This window comes from Nestor notabilis, unplaced genomic scaffold (genome assembly GCF_000696875.1).
Source record: "Nestor notabilis isolate BGI_N333 unplaced genomic scaffold, ASM69687v1 scaffold6875, whole genome shotgun sequence".
Classification (NCBI taxonomy): domain Eukaryota; kingdom Metazoa; phylum Chordata; class Aves; order Psittaciformes; family Psittacidae; genus Nestor; species Nestor notabilis.
In genome coordinates, this window is record NW_009930727.1 from 63 (window position 1) to 22941 (window position 22879).

A 22879-nucleotide genomic window follows, 5' to 3' on the forward strand; every position below is an offset into this window, starting at 1 on the left:
ATTCTATAAATAATTAATTTCTAGAAAAGTTCTCTTGTATTCTGTAACTTCTTAACAAAGAACAATCGATTTAAGTAAATAAGCCTAGAATACCTTATTATTGTCCCCCCCTCTGAAAAAAGATATTTAATACTATCCACACACAAGAAGATATAATCTATTTGCAGCCTTCATTAAGGATCAGCTCCTTCTCATTTCTTAAGGCTCTTATTCCTAGGACAGGGAGATTGGACAAAAAGAGATAAAACTACATTCCATGAACTAGGAGTAACGACAAAACCACCACCAAGGAGATCTGCTTTCCTCTTCTACCACTAGTTTGAAACAAGTCTAAAGTCTTGTTGTTTGGAACCGGACGATCTTAAGGCCCTTTCCATCCCAAACCATTCTATGATCCTGTGAAGACACAGCTGCTTGAAATATCTGAGACTTCTACAGAAGCTTGGGAACTCACAAAGCGTTGGGCCTTCTGCCGCTCCTCTTCCGTCGCAGCTCGCTCGCGGAGAATGGCTCGAGTCAAATGCTCATTTGAAGAGATCCTCTCTTGTTCCAGGAGTCGCCCAAACTCGTCCCGAACATACATTTGCTCTTGTTTCAATCTACAGAAGGTGGAGGGAAATTTACATTGAAGGTGTGTTTTCCAAATGGACTTTAGAAGGACACTAGCACAATCACTTTAAAAGCAGTCACTGTAACATGTTATCGTCAGGCAGCTGAAGACACCTAAATCCCAGCAGTCACTACGAATTCCAGATGTTTATTTCAGATTGAAGTGTCAAACTCAGAATACACAAAAGCTCCAAGCCTTAGAAACAATATTCATTACATCTTATCAAATACAACACATTTAAGAGCTTTATGAAAGTACATTCTTAAGTAACAAGAACACATGTGGAGCTCTGTTGGTTTATTGCTTTTGTTCTGTTTTTAAGGAACCCTTTTAGCAGGAAAATCCTTCTCCCCACCAGTCAGTTGGCACCAGCTAAAAGCTCTGCAATGGGAAAATGCCTTCTTACCTCTGGACACATCATAAACCCAAATATAGCACCAATTTACCAAGCTGCAAAAAGATCCCACATCCATAATAAACCTTCCCCAGTGATTTGAGACAATGCGATGAAACCAGCTATTGAATTTGTTGCACCACAGTTAATAAAGGCAACTCCAGCCCCAGAAAATCCTCAACACTAATGTCACAAACCATAAACACGTTGGCAATCTTCACTGTAGGACTTGGTTATAAGCACACCACATCTAATTATCATGAAAATACAGAGATGCAAGTTGTTTAGCTACTAAAACTTATCTGTTGCATGTATGTTGTGACACTGAAGTCAGCATTAGGGAAGTCAGAATAGAAATGGCAGCACGAAACACTGGTTTTGAAATAGATTTTTGAAAGAGTGATGGAGAGGAAGCTTAAGTATTCTCAGTGCATTTATCTGTTGTCAAGGGAGCTTCAAGAGAACAAATTGTAATGAGGAGGGTCACTTTGTAAAAGGCACCAGCATTACAGTACATTAGATTCCTCCCCAGGGAACAGATTTAAGTGAGGTGGGGAGGAAAAGAAAAGACAATTACAAGATGTATTACTTGTGTGCTCAGATACAACCCTCTGAAACGCAGCAACCAACTGGGAATCTTGATAAAAAGTTTATTAAGCAGCATCTTCAATTACTCTAGCAGGGGGAAAAAAAAAAAAGTCAGATTATGCAGACATGGACCAAATTCCATTAAGTGATTTCCCAAGGTCCCCCAAATTATTCCTGCAGCATTGCTATAACAAATCCTTCACACAATCAATGGTGCAGTCAAAACACGCTGGTTGTCTTTTCCATTGGAGAAATCATGTTTTGTCTAAGGAGGAAAAGAAGTGTCAAAATAGAAGTCTCAGCAGCTGCTTCTTGTGAGAGACAGCAGAGAGTTTAGTGTTTCCTGAGACTCAGGTAAGGTCCTTCCACATCCCTTCCGGATTTTACTTCCCACAAGGGATATTCCCCTAAAAGTTGCTCTTCTTTCTGCATGCTGTACCTAACAAAGTCATGTAAGTGTATGGAATCAGACAATATCTGAAAGAGGCTTCCAGAGGTCTCCAAATTACAAACTCCCCAAAATCAAACTCAAAAACCTACTTCTGCATTTACATCTCATTTTTGGCAAATTACCCCATGTGTATTTGACACAAGGCCAGTTAAGTCTTCTCCTTCTTGCCCTTGGAATTATGAACCTTTGTGAGATCTCCTCCCCACCTCTCTTGCAAAAAGGGGTCAGTTTTCCTAACACTTAAAAATAATGGGCTTCTAATGTCAGGATAAACCCTCTGACAGCTTAACCCACATTCAGCTTCCCTACTCAGCACCCTACAGAAGAATGGGCTGTTGTTTTCTACTCTTGACCAAACTCCACATGTCCTTTTCTACAAGCTTGCTACAAGACACTGGTCTACATGAAGGTGTCCCTGACCATGGCAGAAGGTTGGAACTGGATGAGCTTTAAGGCCCCTTCCACCCCAAATCATTCTATGAATCAATGATGACACAAACTCATCTACGTTCACAAGTCAACTGACTCCTCACCCTACAGTGAGCCACTAAAAAGCTTTTCAGACCCTCTGACACCCCTCAGTTAGGTGACAAAACCACAGAGGTGGGTATGGCCACACCAGCAACAGAAGGGATGGAGATATAATGCTGGTTTGCCACAGGCAGAGAGCTCAGGGCAAGACTTGCTATCTGGACCTTAACCAGCCATTTAAAATTAAGCCAAATAACTTGATACTACACTACAGCCATTCCAGGTTTCAGGATCTTCTTGGCCATGAACTGCTATATCCAACCACAGCAAGAGTGGAAAAGATGGGGATAGAGAACCCAAAACTGGCACCTATAAAAGTCCTACCAAATTGTATAACCCTATATCTGATCTTGAAGTTACTGGTTTCCAAGTACATGATGTGATAAATCGCAGAAAGAAGATTCTGTGCCATCTTTTGCTGGCAATTGCATCTCACTGTCATTGCCAAACCAAATCCCTAAGGAACTTCCATCGCAATGGAGTAACTGATAGGAGTGCAGAGGAAGTCCTTCACTTCCAACTCCCACCTTTGGTATTAATGCATTATCTGTGTTCAACAGATTACTATCCTCCCACCTTCTTTTTCCCCAATTCCATGGGTAAAATGGCATTACTGAACAGTTAAGTGCTGTTATCCTTCCCAACAGATGAATATGAAAACCAGTATTTAATACTAACTAGCTCTTTGATACCAATAATGATGTGAAATATCTACATCAAAACTGGAAAGATTTAATCTATGTCATTCATACCCTGTCATCCAAATTTAGTTTTCTTACTTACAGACCACCCTTCTTCCTTAAAGTGGGATTTCTTGATGTCTTCAGAAATCATAGGATTCCAGATTGGTTTGTGTTGGAAGGGACCTTAAAGCTCATCCTGCTCCAAGCCCCTGCCACAGGCAGGGACACCTTCCACTAGAGCAGGTTGCTCCAAGCCCCTGTGTCCAACCTGGCCTTGAACACTGCCAGGGATGGGGCAGCCACAGCTCCTCTGGGCACCCTGTGCCAGCGCCTCAGCACCCTCACAGGGAAGAGCTTCTGCCCAAGAGCTCATCTCAATCTAGTTTAACAAACTCCTAGACCATGACACCCAGTCACAAGCCATACAGCAATCATTTTACTGAGTTTTCTTTCTTCCTTGCATGGAAGGAAGAAAAAGAAGAACTCTATATTATTTCATGATCAAATTTCATACAACTGAGGCCAAAAAGGTACTTGGTTTATGTTCTTCTAAAGCATCCAAGCCTGCCTTGCTCATAATAGCATCTTAAAACAAAAGTGAGAAGTCTTGCCCATCTACTCTAACCCTCATTCATGTGATCAGAAATGCATCTCGTCATAGCTCCAGAACAAAATACAACTAGATAACTTCCTGAAGCACCTTTTTCATTTAGGGCAACTTTTACTCACAACAGAAGTCCTGAAAATCCATCTCACCTGATTTAAATTCAACAGTTTTAACAGAAGTGGGATTTTGAAGCAATTTCATGTATTTGAGTTACATGATTGAGTGACTGGTGAGGGCTTAATGAAACAATCACAAGGCAGATACGTGCTGATCCCAAACATTTCCTTGCATCATTTTACAGTAGTTTTCTTCTTTGACATTACAAATTCATTTTACTGGCATCCAGCATCTACTGCTGCTGAATAAAGGCAAGCATCAGCTAAATCTACAGTAATGAATTATATTATTATCTAGCCCAAAGTAAAACAAATAGATACATATGTATAATTTATAAGGAATTAAACAACTCAACTCATCAGTACAGTCCACTACTCCAAGAATTCCATGCAAATAAATCACTTAAAATGACATTTTTAATTACAACAAATATAAAGGCTCAAAAGAATGGTTCTCACATTTAAGCACAAAACTCTAGTTAACAGACAAGAGACATTATGCTGATCATTTACACAGAAAGAAAGTGGGTTTTAAAGTGCTGCTACAGCAGGGGAGGCTGCTAGCTATCCATTTTTCTTTACAGTTGATAGTTTGAGTAAAATCCTTCTAAATAATAAGGAAATACTGTTTCAAGATGTGTCCTGCTATTTACAGTAAGTGATTTAATGAAATAGAGAATGCAATGCTATCACTTTTCCATAGTGCTAGTAGAAAATACACATAAAGCATTAACAAGAACATCAATGTACTGAAGTTTGGATTTATACTTCTCAGTATTTCATGTTCTCAACTGTTTTATAGCACACAATCATACACAAAACCAACAACCCCTGCCTTTCTACAGCACTGTCTCTTAGGACTTCAACGCTGAGTTAATGCTATGAAGTAAATTTATATACTTGTACTTTTGACAATTCAGTACCAAACTGCCAATTATTAAGTCACTTATAACCCCTAAAGCTTCTGGCACTCAAATTCTACATAATAGCTTCTTTCACCCATCCTTTAAATGCTTGATGATTATCTCTTACTTTATAGAACGGGAAGCACAGTCCACAGCTCTCAAAATCATGCAATCACTTACACTGGATGGGATTTCCCTGCTGTTGTGAAAGTACTCTAAAACCACCTTTGCCTTTTCATAGAACCACAGAAAGGTTTAGGATGGGAGGGACTTTAAAGCTCCTCCAGCTCCAACCCCTGCCACGGACAGGGACGCCTCACACTAGAGCAGGTTGCTCCAAGCCCCTGTGTCCAACCTGCCCTTGAACACTGCCAGGGATGGGGCAGCCACAGCTCCTCTGGGCACCCTGTGCCAGCGCCTCAGCACCCTCACAGGGAAGAGCTTCTGCCTCATATCTAACCCGAGACATAAGTGAAGTCAGAAGATGCAGCTAGCTTCACTCTCCAACCACAGTGCAGCAGAATTAGAAACTTAAGAAGCCAACAAGAAAGCATCTCAGATGGGACAGTCTATTTCCTGTATCTCCTAAGAAATACAAGATGACATTCCAAAAACAAAGGCACAATAAAAAACTCTGCTGCACTCAAAACAAAACAAAAGCCCTTTTTAAATGAGTTCAAGAAAATAAAATCATTAATTCTCTCACATCCACTTGTGACTCGGCCCTGTGATGATGCACAGCATGACCCATGTTAGCCACACTAACAAGATGAATAATTTAATTCTCCATCCAGAAGAATTCACTCTGTTGTTTACTTCAAAACAGCCATTTCTCCCTTCTTGAGAAGCACCTGCAGATGTGAAAGATTCCCATGAAGGGAAAAGCACCTTTTAATTCACAACAGTAGCAACACGTAAAGAGATGCTGAAAAGAAATTACACATTAGTTTGGGGTTTTGATGGCCACTATATGTTTTGTTCCAATTTAGGACTCCACAGGAAATCTGAAATTGGGAAACAATTCTCTACTAAAAGCAAATACAGAGATTTATCATTTGCAGCCCTTATTTCTGGAGCATGAAAATTTATTATGCTATCAAAGATTAAACATTTGCTTTCTGTTGCCTGTCAGGGGAATGATTACTTGCCAGTTGTGGTGTCTTTATTACCATCTCCAAGCTGCACAATCTGATGGATCTGTGGTGATCCAAGATAAACTCAGTCAAGTCCAAACCATGAACCGTGTCATTTTTCATTACTTCCAGCCAAGCCAAATCATAGTATTTCCTGTTTCAGAGGCCACTATCAGGAAAATCATCATCTTCCCTATAAACTGTAGAAAAAGCTAAAGAGGTATAAGTCTTTCAAGTTGGAAATGATTGTTAAACTTGAACTCCATGTAATAATGAATAAGATATTCCAGTATCAAAAAAATCATAGAATATTAGAATGGTTTGGGTTGGAAAGGACCTTAAGACCATCCAGTCCCAACCCCTGCCCCGGGCAGGGACACCTTCCACTAGAGCAGGTTGCTCCAAGCCCCTGTGTCCAACCTGGCCTTGAAGACTGCCAGGGATGGGGCAGCCACAGCTTCTCTGGGCACCCTGTGCCAGCGCCTCAGCACCCTCACAGGGAACAGCTTCTGCCTTATCTCCAACCTGAACTTCCCCTGTTTCAGTTTGAACCCATCACCCCTTGTCCTGTCACTCCAGTCCCTGATGAAGAGTCCCTCCCCAGCACCCTTGTAGCCGCCTTCACACACTGGAAGCTGCTCTGAGGTCTCCAGCAGCTTCTCTTCTCCAGGCTGAACAGCCCCAATGTTCTCAGCCTGGCTCCATACAGGAGCTGCTCCAGCCCCTGATCATCCTCATGGCCTCCTCTGGACTTGCTCCAGCAGCTCCATGTCCTTCTATACATTCTTACAATAAGAAATGTTTTTATTAATGCTATTTTGTTAAAATTTTATGAAGTTTACCCAGCTTCTTTCATGATCTCTGAACATTTCTATATGATACCCCCTCAACTCCAAAAGCTTCCACTGACTAAAACTGAGTACAGTGGAAACTGTTCCTCATTTTTGTTTCCTTTGACACCACCAAGTTTGAAAAAGGATTCTGACAGACTTGCACAACATCCAAATCTGTTTTGAACAATACAGTTTAGGCCATGATGCAATATTAATGAATGAATAATGTTTCTGGGTACTGCGTTTCAATATTTAATGACTGCACACCGAACATGCCCATATAAAGTTGTGGTTGAATATCACTGTAGCTGACAAGGGATTTGAAAAGATGAGAGATTCACCAGGAAAACAACTCTAACCTGAACTGAGGTCCAAGAAGTGTGAAATAGATATTTCTCCTACTCAGTTACTAGTAGCTGGTTTTTCACCTGAGTGCAAAGTCAGATAAATTATGTAAAGTCCATCTGCCTCTGCAAAACACAGTTACGGAGTAGGTTTCAGAAACAACTCATCTGAAAGGCAATGCCTTTTGCTTCTCAGAAGTCACAGAATACCACCACCACTAAAAAGTTCTTCTATTTAGAAGTGACTTTCTAGAAATATTTACACATTAATATTCTCTGTTCATAAAATCCCAATTGGTTTGGGTTGAAGGGACCTTAAAGCTCATCTAGTTCCAACTCCCTGCCACAGGCAGGGACACCTTCCACTAGAGCAGGTTGCTCCAAGCCCCTGTGTCCAACCTGGCCTTGAACACTGCCAGGGATAGGGCAAATGGGTCTTATCCTTATCAGATTTACATGCTATAGGTGAAGGGGGCTATGCCTAACTTAAGTAGCAATCCCAGTTTTAAAAACACACAATCCAAACACACAAACTCACTACAAGTGATCAAGAGCTCTCATGACTACGGTGTGTGCAAGAAGAGAGAAAAGATTAAGAGTACCAGTAACACTTGCAATTTGGGTCCCATCTGATGCTTCTGAGTAACACAACTTGTCCAATGCAGCAGCCCACTGCAAAAGCAAGCCCTTCAAATCCAACCTGATGGACTCCAGAGCTAGGGACCAGCTTCCCATGTTACTGCAGAAGCAAAGTGCAAGCAAGCTCTTACCCGAACCACTAAACCCCCCAGCTCATTTACCACAGCTATAACCTCGTAGCCAAGCAACTTCTAACAGCTCAGAGAGAAGTTAAAATCAAGGAGAAGGAGGAAGAGTGAAAGAGAAGCCAATTACACACTCATAACATGGGTGGAAAAGGTAGTCTGATGAGAACCAGCAGCATCTCTGGAACGTGCAGATTAAGATAATGAAAACAAACATGAACATTATGTATTCTTGTGGGGATTTTTTTGCCTATCTTCCTCAAGCTGCATGCAGTAATCCGAGTGAGATTTTCCAGTGGTCTTAGACTATATTACTTTTACTTTCCTAGGCTTGCCCTTCACATTATTAAGAACTCCACTGCTTTATTCCGTATCCACACTGTGCTCATGGTGAACTACTCCTTAATGCTGGCCATACACATACATAAAGTAGCACTTCATTCATTATGAATTCTACTGAAAGCATGAAAGGGATAAGTGATTCCAAAATTGATCCCTAAGCAGCAAGTAAGCTTTGCCCATAATGTTAACTCCTCCTTCCAATATGCCCCATCATACACTTGTCTTTTCTCAGTCACAAACTGTATTACAATTCACAATCCAGGAGTGCAGCCCACGCTGGGATCTGCCCTGGGAGCAGCTCTGTGGGAAGGGACCTGGGGTCCTGGTGGACACAAGCTCCATAAGAGTGAACAGTGTGCTGCTGTGGCACAGAAATCCAACAGGATCCTGGGGAACAAGGGCATGAGCAGCAGAGATAAAGATGTCAGTGTCCCGCTCTACTCAGTGCTTGTTGGGCCACACCTGGAATACTGGGTTGAGTTTTGGTCCCTGCTACACAGAAAGCTGTGGACAGATTGAAGAGGGTCTAGAGAAGAGCCGCAAAGATGATCCAAGGATTGGGAAGCCTTGTGAGGAAAGGCTGAGAGCTGGGACTGTTGAGCCTGGTAAAGGCTTATCCCCATGTGCCAGTATTTAAAGGGTGGCTACAAAGATGGAGACCCTCTTTTGATAGGAGTCAAATTGAAAAGAGGAGGGGTGATGGGCACAAGTTGCTACTAGGGAAACTCTGACTGGGCACAAAAGGAAAGCGTTTCACCATGAGAACAATCAGCCACTGGAATAATCTCCCCAGGGAAGTGGTGGATTCCCCAACATCAGACACTGTTAAGATCCAGCTGCACAAGGTGCTGAGACATCTAGTCTAGACCATGCTCTGTCTAAATAGGTTGGACCAGATGACCCTTGAGGACCCTTCCAACCTAGGATTCTATGATTTTTACTTTAGTTCTGGACATGTCCAGTAGCAATAACATACAAAGGAAGGCAACATATCAAGTGCTTTGTTCTACTCTTTCTTCAGGCTGAAATCTGTCATCCAACCCAAGAACACACTGACGTGAACACAAGTTATCTTGGTTAAGATTATGTTCCACTTGCCCCACCTACCCATTTCTTCCCATTCTCTCAATCACTCCCTTCTTCAAACACTTCTCAAATCAACCATGAGTCCAAGCAATGACACTCATTTGAACATATTCATTCAATTCCCTTTTCCAGCTGCCTTCCAGCTCATCGTCAACAACAGTTCCACAGACAGCTTCTTAATGTGCACTCCATCATGGACACTGACTTAACAGCCTGATGGCTGCTCATTCCCTGTAGAGAAGGGTTGAGTTGACTTTCTTTATTAAGATAGTTGGGTTGTGGTGGGGTTTTCAGGGGGTGGGTGTTGGGTGTTGAGAGGAGAGAAGGTGAGTAAGGGGGAGGGAAGGTTGTTTAATGGGATTTAATAATTATACTTCATAAAGTCACTGTTTTTAAAATATGTGCATATAGAGGAGGATTATATAAAGGCAGAATAGAGGAACAAATCTCTACCTTTATGCCAGAGGCATAATCAGTGAATATCTCTCCTCATGAGATCTGCAAAGGCAATCAGGAAATTATGACAATATTAATTATCCCTTAAAATGAAGTGACAGTTATAAAATTTATTATTATTATTATTAAAGTGTTTCTCTGCTGTGTCTACTCATATCATCTGATGGAGCCTATGAGGATGCTGGGGAGGGACTCTTCATCAAGGACTGCAGCGATGGGACAAGGGGTGATGGGTTCAAACTGAAACAGGGGAAGTTCAGGTAGGAGATAGGACAGAAGCTCTTCCCTGTGAGGGTGCTGAGGTGCTGGCACAGGGTGCCCAGAGAAGCTGTGGCTGCCCCATCCCTGGCAGTGTTCAAGGCCAGGTTGGACACAGGGGCTTGGAGCAACCTGCTCTAGTGGAAGGTGTCCCTGCCCATGGCAGGGGGTTGGAACTGGGTGATGTTAAGGTTCCAACCCAAAGCAGCCTGGGATTCGATGATTTGCTACTTTACAAAATGAAGGAGCTCAGCAGTTTGAAAGCAAAGGTTTGCTTAAAATTGCTAAGGGGGGGGAATAGTTTCTCTCCTCCCTACCTGAATCTAAAACTATGAAGCAGTATTATTTTTGTTGATGCTCTCTCCAAATAAACTCATTGGCTTCAAGCCATTTTCCCATCTCTCCTGCAAATAAATTTAAAGATGAAGCCTGGTATACAAGTTGTCAGTTGAGATGCCAAGTTTGAAACTCAAGGTGAAAAATAATCCCTTGAAATTGGAGTTTATAAAGGTAGGAGTGAATTTTAGTGCTGTCTCCTCCAATCTCCACTTCCTGTCTCCAAGATCCAGCTCCGTATATAGTGAGAACTAAACATAATGGTATTAATGGAGAGTCAGACCAATAGCAGAAATTTCTGGGAGTAACTCTACCATTGCCAAATAGCAATATTCTCTTCCCAGAAAACAATAAGGAATGTAAAGCAGGCTTTTAAGATAACTTGGCATTTCCAAACCCTCAACTTCATAGAATGGTTTAGGTTGGAAGGGACCTTCAAAGCTCATCTAGTCCAACCCCCTGCAATGAGCAGGGACATCTTCACCTAGATCAGGTTGCCCAGAACCACATCCAGCCTGGCCTTGGGTGTCCCCAGGGATGGTCCATCCACCACCTCTCTGGGCAACCTGTGCCAGTGGTTTACACCCACATTGTAAAGACTTTATTCCTCATGTCCAGCCTGAATCTCTCCTCTGTCAGTGTGAAACCATCACCCCTTGACCATGCACTAAACTTTCATGGTTTTAGAAAGGTACAATGAAACCTTATTCAGAAGGTGACTTACACTTCCACAATAGAATTATCCTGTCAACAGAAGACTGTCCAAAGAGGCATCATATACAACAGCTCTCCTGATCACAGTACTTGTTTTATAGGTAAACCTCTGACCAAACCCGAAGTATCTTCACACTTAATCTTGGCTTCTTCCCTTGCCTCCAGAGAAGCAGTTTTCACCCAGCCTGACCCTTCTCACTCCCTCTTTTCCTGTGAGGGAGCAGGATTATTACCCCAAAATCCTCCAGACTTCACTAATGTTAGATCTATTCAACAAGAAACTCACTTCTAAGTCTTTTCATGCAGGTGAGATCAGGCAAGAGAAACTTTTGGTGTGAGAAAGGATAAAGAACTCAAACTTTGAGCTGGTAGGATGAGGCAAGGAGAACAGGAAGAGCTCAATCTGTGGAAACAATGCCACAGCTTGCTGCTGTCTCCATATGTGTTCCTAATCCTGAGGCTGAAGTGGCCTTTTGGACACTCAAAATATAAACCAAAGTATCATTATGTGTTTATAATGTCAGTTATACACAGCACACCCCTCTGTGTTGTCTTGGTAAATGAACAGCACTCACCACTGCCAGCACTGCCTGATGTCACACTCAGAAAAAGCTCCTCTCCAATCTCACTCAATCACTACTTTAAGCCATCTCTCCACTAACTTTACATCTTCAGATATGGAAGGAGCACGCCATGCACACACATGTCACGTTCAGAGACAGGAGGCCCTTATAAGATGTCACATCAGCCTTTCTGCCCAGCTTAGATGCAATTTCATAGAATTGTAGAATGGGTTCGGTTGGAAGGGACCTTAAAATCATCCAGCTCCGACCACAGCTTCTCTGGGTACCCTGTGCCAGCGCCTCAGCACCCTCACAGGGAAGAGCTTCTGCCCAAGAGCTCATCTCAATCTCCCCTCTGGCAGGTTAAAGTCATTGCCCTTGTCCTGTCCCTACATCCCTTGTCCAAAGCCCCTCTCCAGGTCTCCTGGAGCCCCTTTAGGCACTGGAGCTGCTCTAAGGTGTCCCCTTCAGGAGCCTTCTCTTCTCCAGCTGCCCCAGCCCAGCTCTCTCAGCCTGGCTCCAGAGCAGAGCTGCTCCAGCCCTCGCAGCAGCTCCGGGGCCTCCTCTGGCCTCGCTCCAGCAGCACCACATCCCTCTTGTGCTGGGGACCAGAGGAGGCAACCTCATCCTTACACTGAATGACCAGCAGAGGCAAGCTTTGGTGCAAAGCTGTGGTACCACTTCTTGAATTCCTTAATGAGATTACCAATTGGGAATTGGGTAATATCTTTAAATGTTTGGGGGTTCAGGTTTTTTTAAAGAACAGTATGGTCACTTGTGCCCAGAGATACTAAGCTCTTATTCTTGACTTACCAGTAGTCCAAATCATTATAATCTTTACTGTTTCCAAGTATTTCCAGCTTTCTATCCTACCGTCAGCAGTAGAGAAGATGTAATTTTCCAGCCTGTTTTCTCACTTAATCTAAGCACTATCAAGAGGTCCCTGTGGCAGGAGACTCCATTACAACTGTTTGCAAACAAAGTAGCTTTCTGTTCCCCATGAGAAGACTACTGCAAGAAAAGCCAGTCTCCCAGTTCAACAGAGGTAATTCCCCGGGAAAATGGAGTATTTTAGGAAGAAATAGATGTACTTCCAAAAAAGTTCTCATGGAATTTAGTGCATTACCCATATGAAATGAAGATCCATTAATACGCTCTTCATAAATTTACCTCCATAGAATGAATATTCTAAATCAATCATTTTCTTTTTCTTCTGTTCTGCCAGTAAACTAGAATAAACATGTTATTAAACAGAAATCAATAGTGAGCTTTAAAATATACAGTAGCACAGGAAAAGGTCAAGCCCTGCTATTGATTTTAATATAACATTTTTGGTGTGTCATTTCCCAAAGGGTTCTTCTCTAATCTTGTGCTTCATTCTTCTCTCACTTTACGTTTTCACTGGTGGATTTGCTGCTCTCTTCTGCAAACACTGTCTAACCCAAGAAGTTTCCTAAGAGCTTGTCATCAATGCAATGTACTGCTGAGACATGACAAAACAAGGTCGGGGGGAAGCACTCACACACATCTGAGTATCAATTAAACCTTAAAGTGAATTGCAGTTAGAGGGACCCTCCCCCAAGCACAACACCAACACAAAAACACATACAGAAGCTAATGGCTGCAATCTCAGCACCTACCACAGCGAGCCACCTTTGTGCACCAGCGTGTACGTGGCTTTAAAAGCCAATTTAGAGTTTAGAGAGATTTTCTTTAAACAGATGAGGATGTTTAGAACTCGAGAGGTTGCAATAAGTTATCCAGCTAATGACAGCTAAAATGCCACACACCATATGGAGCCCAGCTAGCCAAGTAGAACAGACTCCAATTCATTACTAGGGAGTGTTAGAAAATCTATCATCAGGATTACTAAAAAAAAGCATTTTTCATGTGGCTTTCAAAACAAAAGTTGCCGAAGTCGTCACAGGAGAACACACAGTCAAACCACAGCAAAACTTCAGTTATCAAAAGCCATCCTAGAATTGCAGAATGGTTTGTGTTGGAAGGGACCTTAAAGCTCCTCCAGTTCCAACCCCTGCCACGGGCAGGGACACCTTCCCCTAGAGCAGGTTGCTCCAAGCCCCTGTGTCCAACCTGGCCTTGAACACTGCCAGGGATGGGGCAGACACAGCTTCTCTGGGCACCCTGTGCCAGCGCCTCAGCACCCTCACAGGGAAGAGCTTCTGCCTTATCTCCAACCTGAACTTCCCCTGTTTCAATTTGAACCCATCACCCCTTGTCCTGCCACTTCAGTCCCTGACGAAGAGTCCCTCCCCAGCATCCTTGTAGCCCTGTTCAGCCACTGGAAGCTGCTTTGAGGTCTCCACTCGGCTTCTCTTCTCCAGGCTGAACAGCCCCAACTTTCTCAGCTTGTCATTTTATTCTTTTTCTAAACTATTATTTTGACAGTTTACATTTCAAAAGCACAGATTCTTCCACCTAATTTTAAGACACACAAAGGTTTTACAGGAGCATTTTAATATGCAACATCTTCCCCACTAATCCTTAGTCAAATAAAGGGAACGCTGCCAGCATTACTCCCTACAAAATATAACATCAGGAATATGACAAGCCAATCTGCTCCTTACCTTTCACAGCCCAATACACAACCCATGAAAGCTGAATTATGGAATACTTAATAGAAGTTACTGAAAAGAGTCAAATGGCAAAATACTGGAGTTACAAAACAAGCATTTCCACATCGTAATAACATTTTGCTCAACTCTTGAGCAGTCAACATGAAGCTTAAATCTAACTCAAGTTTTCCTGTGAAAGCCCAGTTCAAAAGAGGACAGATTTCACTGTAACATATTGATTTCCTTTATTGCTGACTCAAAAAGAAGCCTGATTTTTTTCTGGGACATTTATATAGTCCTATCTCCTTGTAGCCCTGTTCAGCCACTGGAAGCTGCTTTGAGGTCTCCACTCGGCTTCTCTTCTCCAGGCTGAACAGCCCCAACTTTCTCAGCTTGTCATTTTATTCTTTTTCTAAACTATTATTTTGACAGTTTACATTTCAAAAGCACAGATTCTTCCACCTAATTTTAAGACACACAAAGGTTTTACAGGAGCATTTTAATATGCAACATCTTCCCCACTAATCCTTAGTCAAATAAAGGGAACGCTGCCAGCATTACTCCCTACAAAATATAACATCAGGAATATGACAAGCCAATCTGCTCCTTACCTTTCACAGCCCAATACACAACCCATGAAAGCTGAATTATGGAATACTTAATAGAAGTTACTGAAAAGAGTCAAATGGCAAAATACTGGAGTTACAAAACAAGCATTTCCACATCGTAATAACATTTTGCTCAACTCTTGAGCAGTCAACATGAAGCTTAAATCTAACTCAAGTTTTCCTGTGAAAGCCCAGTTCAAAAGAGGACAGATTTCACTGTAACATATTGATTTCCTTTATTGCTGACTCAAAAAGAAGCCTGATTTTTTTCTGGGACATTTATATAGTCCTATCTAATTATAGACTCCATCAACCTAACTCAATTAAACAGTAATATAATGATGTGTAGGAAACAACTGAGATATATGCAGACAGTTTAAATAGTACTAATTACATTCTCATTTCTTTAATCCATCATAATGAGCCTTTCTTCCCATTCTCAGAATGGAGGACAATGTGGAGGTTAATATTTATATTCAGGGTGTAATCATCTATATAGGAAATATCAGTGCAATAAAGGACAAATGAACTCACAAGTCAGAGTTTATTGTGCAGCCAACTCAATTCCAAATTCCAGCAGGATTTTTTCCATTGCTAATAACCCCACAGGACCAGAGTAGACATTGCAAAGTATGCTTCTGAACTGCTGCATCCAAATTCTGCCTCTGCATTCTGTGTGACTCTACCCAGTCTTTCACATAACCTCTGAGAAAACATGCTTATGAAAGCCATGTTTCAATATATGGAATGATATCAAAAAGGTTTTCTACTAGTAAACTGCTTTAATTCAGTACTTTGTATCTTCAAAGCACCATGAAGCAGCTTAAAGCACGCTGCAGCTCACAGAAATACTCAGAACTCACTGAAATAAGAAGAATTACCATTTCTATTGCTGTTAGAATATACCTTTGGATCACACAGATGGGTGACGGGTAACCTACCTCTGCACTGCTCTCCAGCTATTTCCATCTCTACACCACAAAGTGAATATTTGGACTCAAAAGAAATCAACAAAGATTGAGCTTAAGAGACTGTAAAAACAGTCAAGCTCATGAGGTCAAAAACGATTTAAAGTCACATTTTATATCAGCTCTTGCAAGGAAATTTCAGTTACATACACATTTAAATACATGTTAAAACAACAAATTAATATCAGAACTCATTAAATCACCTAAAGGTCTTACCTATTTTTTTGTCTTGGGGCACAGAATGCAACTGTTCTCAGTAAGTAGATAAGTAACAGTAATAAAAGCATTAAGCACATGTTCGTGTTTAAGATTGTGATTAACAAACTAACCTTCTCTTTTGAGCTTCAGAGTCTCTCCTGGCTCGTTCTAATGCCAGTTCTTCAGCTATTCTCTTCTTCAGTTGTTCATCAATAACTACAATTAAAAGAAAATGAAACGAACTGTTAACACAACATATTTCTGATTACAGAAACAACTACATAATACAGTGCTCTCTTTTATTTTCTTCTTTCTATAAAGCAGTTGCAGTGCTTTCTGGTGGTTTAAATACCTTTCAAGCTTAAGATTCACCAGACAGCCTTTAAAAACTACTCTTAAGCAACTTATCACTTAGAAGAATCTTTCAAAGATTAAATACCATAAAGTATATGTTAAATTAAATACATTTTTCTTATGAAATATACCTTTATAAAGTAAAATTTGAGGAGGAGGGGACTGAGACCTAAATACTAAAGTCGTAAGATTCTGGCTTTTATTCCTATGGAATCAAGGGAAACATCTTCCTGTGTAATGAATCAAGTACTTTCAGATGCATGTTTTACCCAGCGAAGTATTTACAACATCCTAGATACCCATCCTCCCTGTTAGAAACAGATTTCGCCTCAAATTCTCCCAATTTGGTTTAAACAAGCAGACATGGAAAGAATATATTCTTCACTTAGATTATGTCAGATGAATCAGTTGAGAGTCTAGTTAAGAACTCAAAGAGAAGCAGCTTCAAGTGTATGAACAAACCAAGATAAAGGTAGGAAACTATGAGAGCCTCTAAACCAACAAGCTTGAAAGACATCTCTGGAGCTATCAAAAATCCATTCAAGAAGGTTTTGAAACACAAACCAGGTCCATTCCCAACTCTATTTGATATTCAAGGGCTCAGTCATACAAACTACTACACTGATACCGTTCAATATCCACTATCTCCACATGCATAGGCAATTGCATACTTCTGAAAAGCCTGATGCAAAGAGATTAATAGTAGTTTCTTGTTACTTCCTTTAATAGAAGTTGTGGCAATAAACAAAGTTTCAATAGATTTTCAAAAGAAAACATTGTGAAAACTTGTTTTGACCTAAGAAAAAGCCGACAAATTAAAACTGGCACATACATAGCAGGAGGTAAAGAAAGGAGAAAGAAAATACTCAGTCATCTAGTAAGAAAGTAACATATTCCAATTGGGAACACTTAGTAGCCTGGTAGCTAACAGTTATGCCAACTTTAATAGAAAGGCTTTAACCTTCTCCCATTCCCCAGCATCCTACACCACTACATCCCTTGTCCAAAGCCCCTCTCCAGGTTTCCTGGAGCCCCTTTAGGCACTGGAGCTGCTCTAAGGTGTCCCCTTCAGGAGCCTTCTCTTCTCCAGCTGCCCCAGCCCAGCTCTCTCAGCCTGGCTCCAGAGCAGAGCTGCTCCAGCCCTCGCAGCAGCTCCGGGGCCTCCTCTGGCCTCGCTCCAGCAGCTCCACGTCCCTCTTGTGCTGTTCCCCAGAGCTGGATCAGGGCTGCAGGGGGGGTCTCCCCAGAGCACAGCAGAGGGGCAGGATCCCCTCCCTGAGCTGCTGCTCACGCTCTGGGGGTGCACCCAGCACACGGGGGGTTCTGGGCTCAAGCACACACTGAAGCCGGGTCATGGGGAGCTTCTCATCAACCAAAACCCCCAAGTCCTCCCCCTCAGGGCTGCTCTCAGTCCAGTCTCCCCCAGCCCGTGTTTGTGCTTGGGGATGGTCCTGACTCACATCCAAGACCTTGCACTTGGCCTTGTTCAACTTCATGAGGTTCACATGGGCCCACCTCAAGGTCCAACTGCTAAAACCTGTTGTCTCACTCCAAAATGGCAATGACTTGACTGTAATATAGATACTGAATTCAGGACAATACAACCCTCCTCTGCCTTCAGAACCAGTAACAAAACCACTTCCTTAGGTAATTAGAAACCAGATAACCACATTATCAGGCAATATAAGACATGAAGCAACAGCAAGGCAACAGTCTCCTTAGAGATTCTATTTGTATTAAGTATTTATGTATCGAGACAGCATTCAATAACTTAGAAGTTGGAAACCTATGGAGATACTGGGCAAAAGCCATTACCCTCCCTTTTTTGATAGCAAACTGATAGTTACAGTATTTGCCCAGGAAGTAGCACATCTGGAATGTAGATCCTCCTAAGATGGACAAGTTTGAGTCCACATATCATGTATACTTCAGTGAAGAGCTCCCAAAACCAAGTTATCATCTAATTTAAGCAGATAAACCATTCATTACCTTTTTCTTTGACAAATACAGCTAAAGAAAAAGTGCCTTAGAGGGTTCTAGTGATTAGAAGACCAAACTGAGGCAGACTCCAATTCTAGGACCCCTTTTGGAACCAGTTGGTTTCCATTAGGCAGCAATCAGGCTTTAAAAATTAGAGACATGAAATGACCTCAGCTCCAGGAGTTGGCTTTATCTGCAAATATTATCCAACGTCATTAGCCTATGTTCCCATTAGAGTTAATAGATTCCAGTGTTCAATTCTTCTCATCCTAATGTGGTCTTATGAAATAGTGAATTTTATGAATGAATGAAGCAGCTTCATCAACTATATGGGAGTCTTGGCCAAGTAATTCAGTTATAAACATCTTTAGTCAAGTAGAATGAATCGATACCCATCTGGCAGGTGCAGCCAATGCCTAGATGACAGAAAGAGCTGCCTCAGGGAATGGTGGGGGGACACTTGTGAATGGCAAATGAGACCTCAGCCTAAAAATATATTACTATATGTGAAAATTAAGAGGTAAATAGGAATCTTTAACAGATTATAATCACAAATGCCAGATGAAAAAGCAAAACCCCATTTTACTGGGACTATCTCTACTGACTATTAACACTGCCCCACTGTTTCCTGCTTTGAGGCTGTGTGAGGATACTCTGTTTGAGAGGACACAGAGATGTTAGGTTTCCAAGGATCTGCTACTCACTTCAAACTGTATCACCAGAAGAGAAAAAAGGTGAGCAAAGCATCAGGCTATCTATCACAAGGATCCTGTTTCTGTACTGCAGCACACATTCATCTCCCCATACCTCAACCAGCACCACAAGCCTAAGTGAGAGCAGTGAAGGTTCTACACTTGGACACTTAGAAATGATTAAGATGTCATAAAAGCAAATAATTTACTTGACACCACAGCTACCTTATTCACAGAACAAGTTGAAAGCCTGAGATCAAGTGTTTCTTACCGCAGCTCAACCCAAATACCTCAATAAGGGACTGTAGGGATAGGACAAGGGGTGATGGGTTCAAACTGAAACAGGGGAGGTTCAGGTTGGAGATAAGGCAGAAGCTGTTCCCTGTGAGGGTGTTGAGGTGCTGGCACAGGGTGCCCAGAGAAGCTGTGGCTGCCCCAGCCCTGGCAGTGTTCAAGGCCAGGTTGGACACAGGGGCTTGGAGCAACCTGCTCTAGTGGAAGGTGTCCCTGCCTGGGGCAGGGGTTGGAGCTGGAGGAGCTTTAAGCTCCCTTCCAACCCAAACCATTCTAAGATTCTATAATATTTCACATCCTTTTAATACTGGACCTGAGAACACCCAAAACATCATGTATGTGTATTGCTCACAGCATCTACATCATGAAGTTTGTTGTTCTGGTGTGCAAAAACGAGTACAAGAAGTCTAACAGACCATAAAACATGTTAAGTCATAATGAGAAAAGATTCAGGCATCAGCCAATAAAGACATCTGACCTTAATCAATCAGGTTAGCCATCGATCAGGCAAATACTAATAGGGAATAAAAGCAGAGCTATAGATCATTCACCAGCATTATTGTAAGATATCATTGGGAAGCTGCCAAATGGGAGCTTTATGATGTTTCAGTAAAAAATTGCAGTTCTACAAGTAGGAGGGGTTTGTTCTGGAGGAAGAAGCAGCATTTCAAAAGAGAAAAGTTCATTTATTTGCAAGAGAATCAGAAAAAGGAATTGGGTTTAGATAAAAGCAGTAAGATTTCTCTCTGATGGCAACTCTGCTCAGACTACAGATTAGAAACAGGCAGCTGACCAGGAAACTATTGGAATACTAGAATCTGGTGGCTGCAGCACTGCTAAGATAAGCATGATCCATATGTAAGTATAGAGCAGTTGCCAAAAATTTACACAGTCATTCCCACCACCATACACTTGAGTATTGTAAGTTCTTCAGGATACTGAAATCAGTGTCAGCTTCATAGTAAGTGCATCCCAGAGCTGACACATCAGGAAGATTTTCAAGTAATTCCATTTAGCAAGGCCATACTTGCATCCTCATGCTCTCTTATGCTCATACAAGAGCATAAGATGAATGCAGCTCCAGCATTCCAATCATAAAACAATCCAGATAGATGGTCTGTAGTGGGAACCATGCTCAGAAAGCCAGATTGCTATAGCCAGAAATAGCTCTTCTCTGTCCTCTTAGCATGTGAAGGGAGGATGCTGATAGGTGTCTGATAAGCAGTATCCTCCTCAGTATACAATTAATGCAAAAAAAACATGCTCAGACCCAGCAGCAAGTTGTACAATGCTTGAGAGGGACCAAACTGCTCCATCTAACACCACTGCAGGCACAGAATGCCACTACATGATAAAACCCATAAAGCTCTTGTCTGGAACTTCGCAGACCAAGCAGTGAGGGTCAATAGATAAGGACATCTTGCATTTTGATAGCCTCTGGGACGCAGTAACTGACGTTTCTTAGTTGTCCACCTACTCCTCTGGAAAAGTTTGAAAAATAGTCATTAATGTCTAATATTACAGCATAAATACATGATGCATTTCACAGAATCCCAGACTGGTTTGTGCTGAAGGAACCTTAAAGCTCCTCCAGTTCCAACCCCTGCCCCGGGCAGGGACACCTTCCACTAGAGCAGGTTGCTCCAAGCCCCTGTGTCCAACCTGGCCTTGAACACTGCCAGGGATGGGGCAGCCACAGCTTCTCTGGGCACCCTGTGCCAGCGCCTCAGCACCCTCACAGGGAAGAGCTTCTGCCCAAGAGCTCATCTCAGTCTCCCCTCTGGCAGGTTCAAGCCATTCCCCTTGGCCTGTCCCTACATCCCTTGTCCAAAGCCCCTCTCCAGGTCTCCTGGAGCCCCTTTAGGCACTGGAGCTGCTCTGAGGTGTCCCCTTCAGGAGCCTTCTCTTCTCCAGCTGCCCCAGCCCAACTCTCTCAGCCTGGCTCCAGAGCAGAGCTGCTCCAGCCCTTCTTCCTCTCACTCTAAAGCAATTGCTTCATAGAAACATTCAGATGACACCGAGATGACAGCAAGAAGGTAGCACCCGAAGTTGTAACAACACACATTTGGTAAAGCAGACACATGCAGGCTCAAAAAGGTTATTCTGAGGAATCAGGAATACAACATGGACAAGTTCACCAAGCAGCCTCTAACCTGCAGAGCTGGAACCTGCCCATTAGTCTCACATATTCAGAAATGATTAATGGAAACTGCATTTATCACCAGGCACCTTCACTAACTCCTCTCGAAAGGGCAGGTGCATTAAACAGTTAATGAAGACACACTCTGGTTAGATACTATCAACCACCTTTTATAAATTACTTTGCTAAATAATGGTCAGAGAATTGATTTACACACACAAAAAAAAAAAAAAAAATTAAAAGAAGAAGCCAGTTCTGCTTTTCCTTTTCATCCAGCTCTGCTATTAAAAGTCCAGTGAACAGGACATCTTCCAGAGAGCAGCTTCTTAAAGGCCACACCAGAATGAAAGATGCCCTCCAGGCCACCCAAACATCCTCCTTAAAGAGGTAAAACTTCACTGTCACAAAAAATACCTCCAAGGATGGATGCAGCAAAGCCCCTCCAGGCAATGTGTGTCAACTGACTGACCTGATGGTGAAAAAACTGTTCCTTACAGGTTAAAAGCACTCTTGGTTCAAAGGATGCCTCTTGTTTGTCTTCCTCTTGTGTACTACCACACAGACTGGTTCCCAGAATGTTCTCAGTAGCTTCCTTGCTGGAAGGGTACTCCCAAGCCTAACAACTCCAGGTCCCTCAGCATCTCCTCTCAAGTTTCAGACCACAACTCCTTGACCCAAGGATCTCCACAGCGCTGGTGGGCTGCACAGGCTACTTCTGCTTTCAAATAAACAAGGCATAAGGAAGGACATAGGGCCTACAAGAAACCTGGAGAGGGGCTTTGGACAAGGGATGGAGGGACAGGACAAAGGGAATGGCTTGAACCTGCCAGAGGGGAGATTGAGATGAGCTCTTGGGCAGAAGCTCTTCCCTGTGAGGGTGCTGAGGCGCTGGCACAGGGTGCCCAGAGGAGCTGTGGCTGCCCCATCCCTGGCAGTGTTCAAGGCCAGGTTGGACACAGGGGCTTGGAGCAACCTGCTCTAGTGGAAGGTGTCCCTGCCCGGGGCAAGGGGTTGGAGCTGGATGAGATTTAAGGTCCTGTCAACCCAAACCATTCTTTGATTGTACAGTGATGACAATCACTGGAGAAGAGATTCAAAGCAGCCCTGTAGAGAAGGACTTGGGGGTGGTGATTGATGAGAAACTCGACATGAGCAGGCTTCAGTGTGTGTTTGCAGCCCAGAAAACAACCATATCCTGGGCTGTATCAAAAGGAGCGTGACCAGCAGGTCAAAGGAGGTGATCCTGTCCCTCTACTCTGCTCTTGTGAGACCTCACTTGGAGTATTGTGTCCAGTTCTGGTGTCCTCAACATAAAAAGGACATGGAGCTGTTGGAGCAAGTCCAGAGGAGGCCAC

The 22879-nt window shown here is 42.6% G+C and overlaps 1 protein-coding gene across 1 annotated transcript in view; it reads right to left on the reverse strand.

Annotated features, from left to right (window-relative positions):
* Positions 1-454: 454 nt before the first annotated feature.
* Positions 455-22879, reverse strand: part of LOC104406542 (MICOS complex subunit Mic19-like) — a gene marked incomplete at its 3' end in the record, with an annotated part of 43369 nt that continues 20944 nt past the window's right edge. The window contains exons 3-4 of the mRNA XM_010015557.1: positions 16196-16280; positions 455-599 (exon numbers count right to left, since the gene is read on the reverse strand). Of these exons, the coding sequence (XP_010013859.1) occupies positions 455-599; positions 16196-16280 (230 nt within the window). The remainder of the gene's footprint in view (positions 600-16195; positions 16281-22879) is intronic.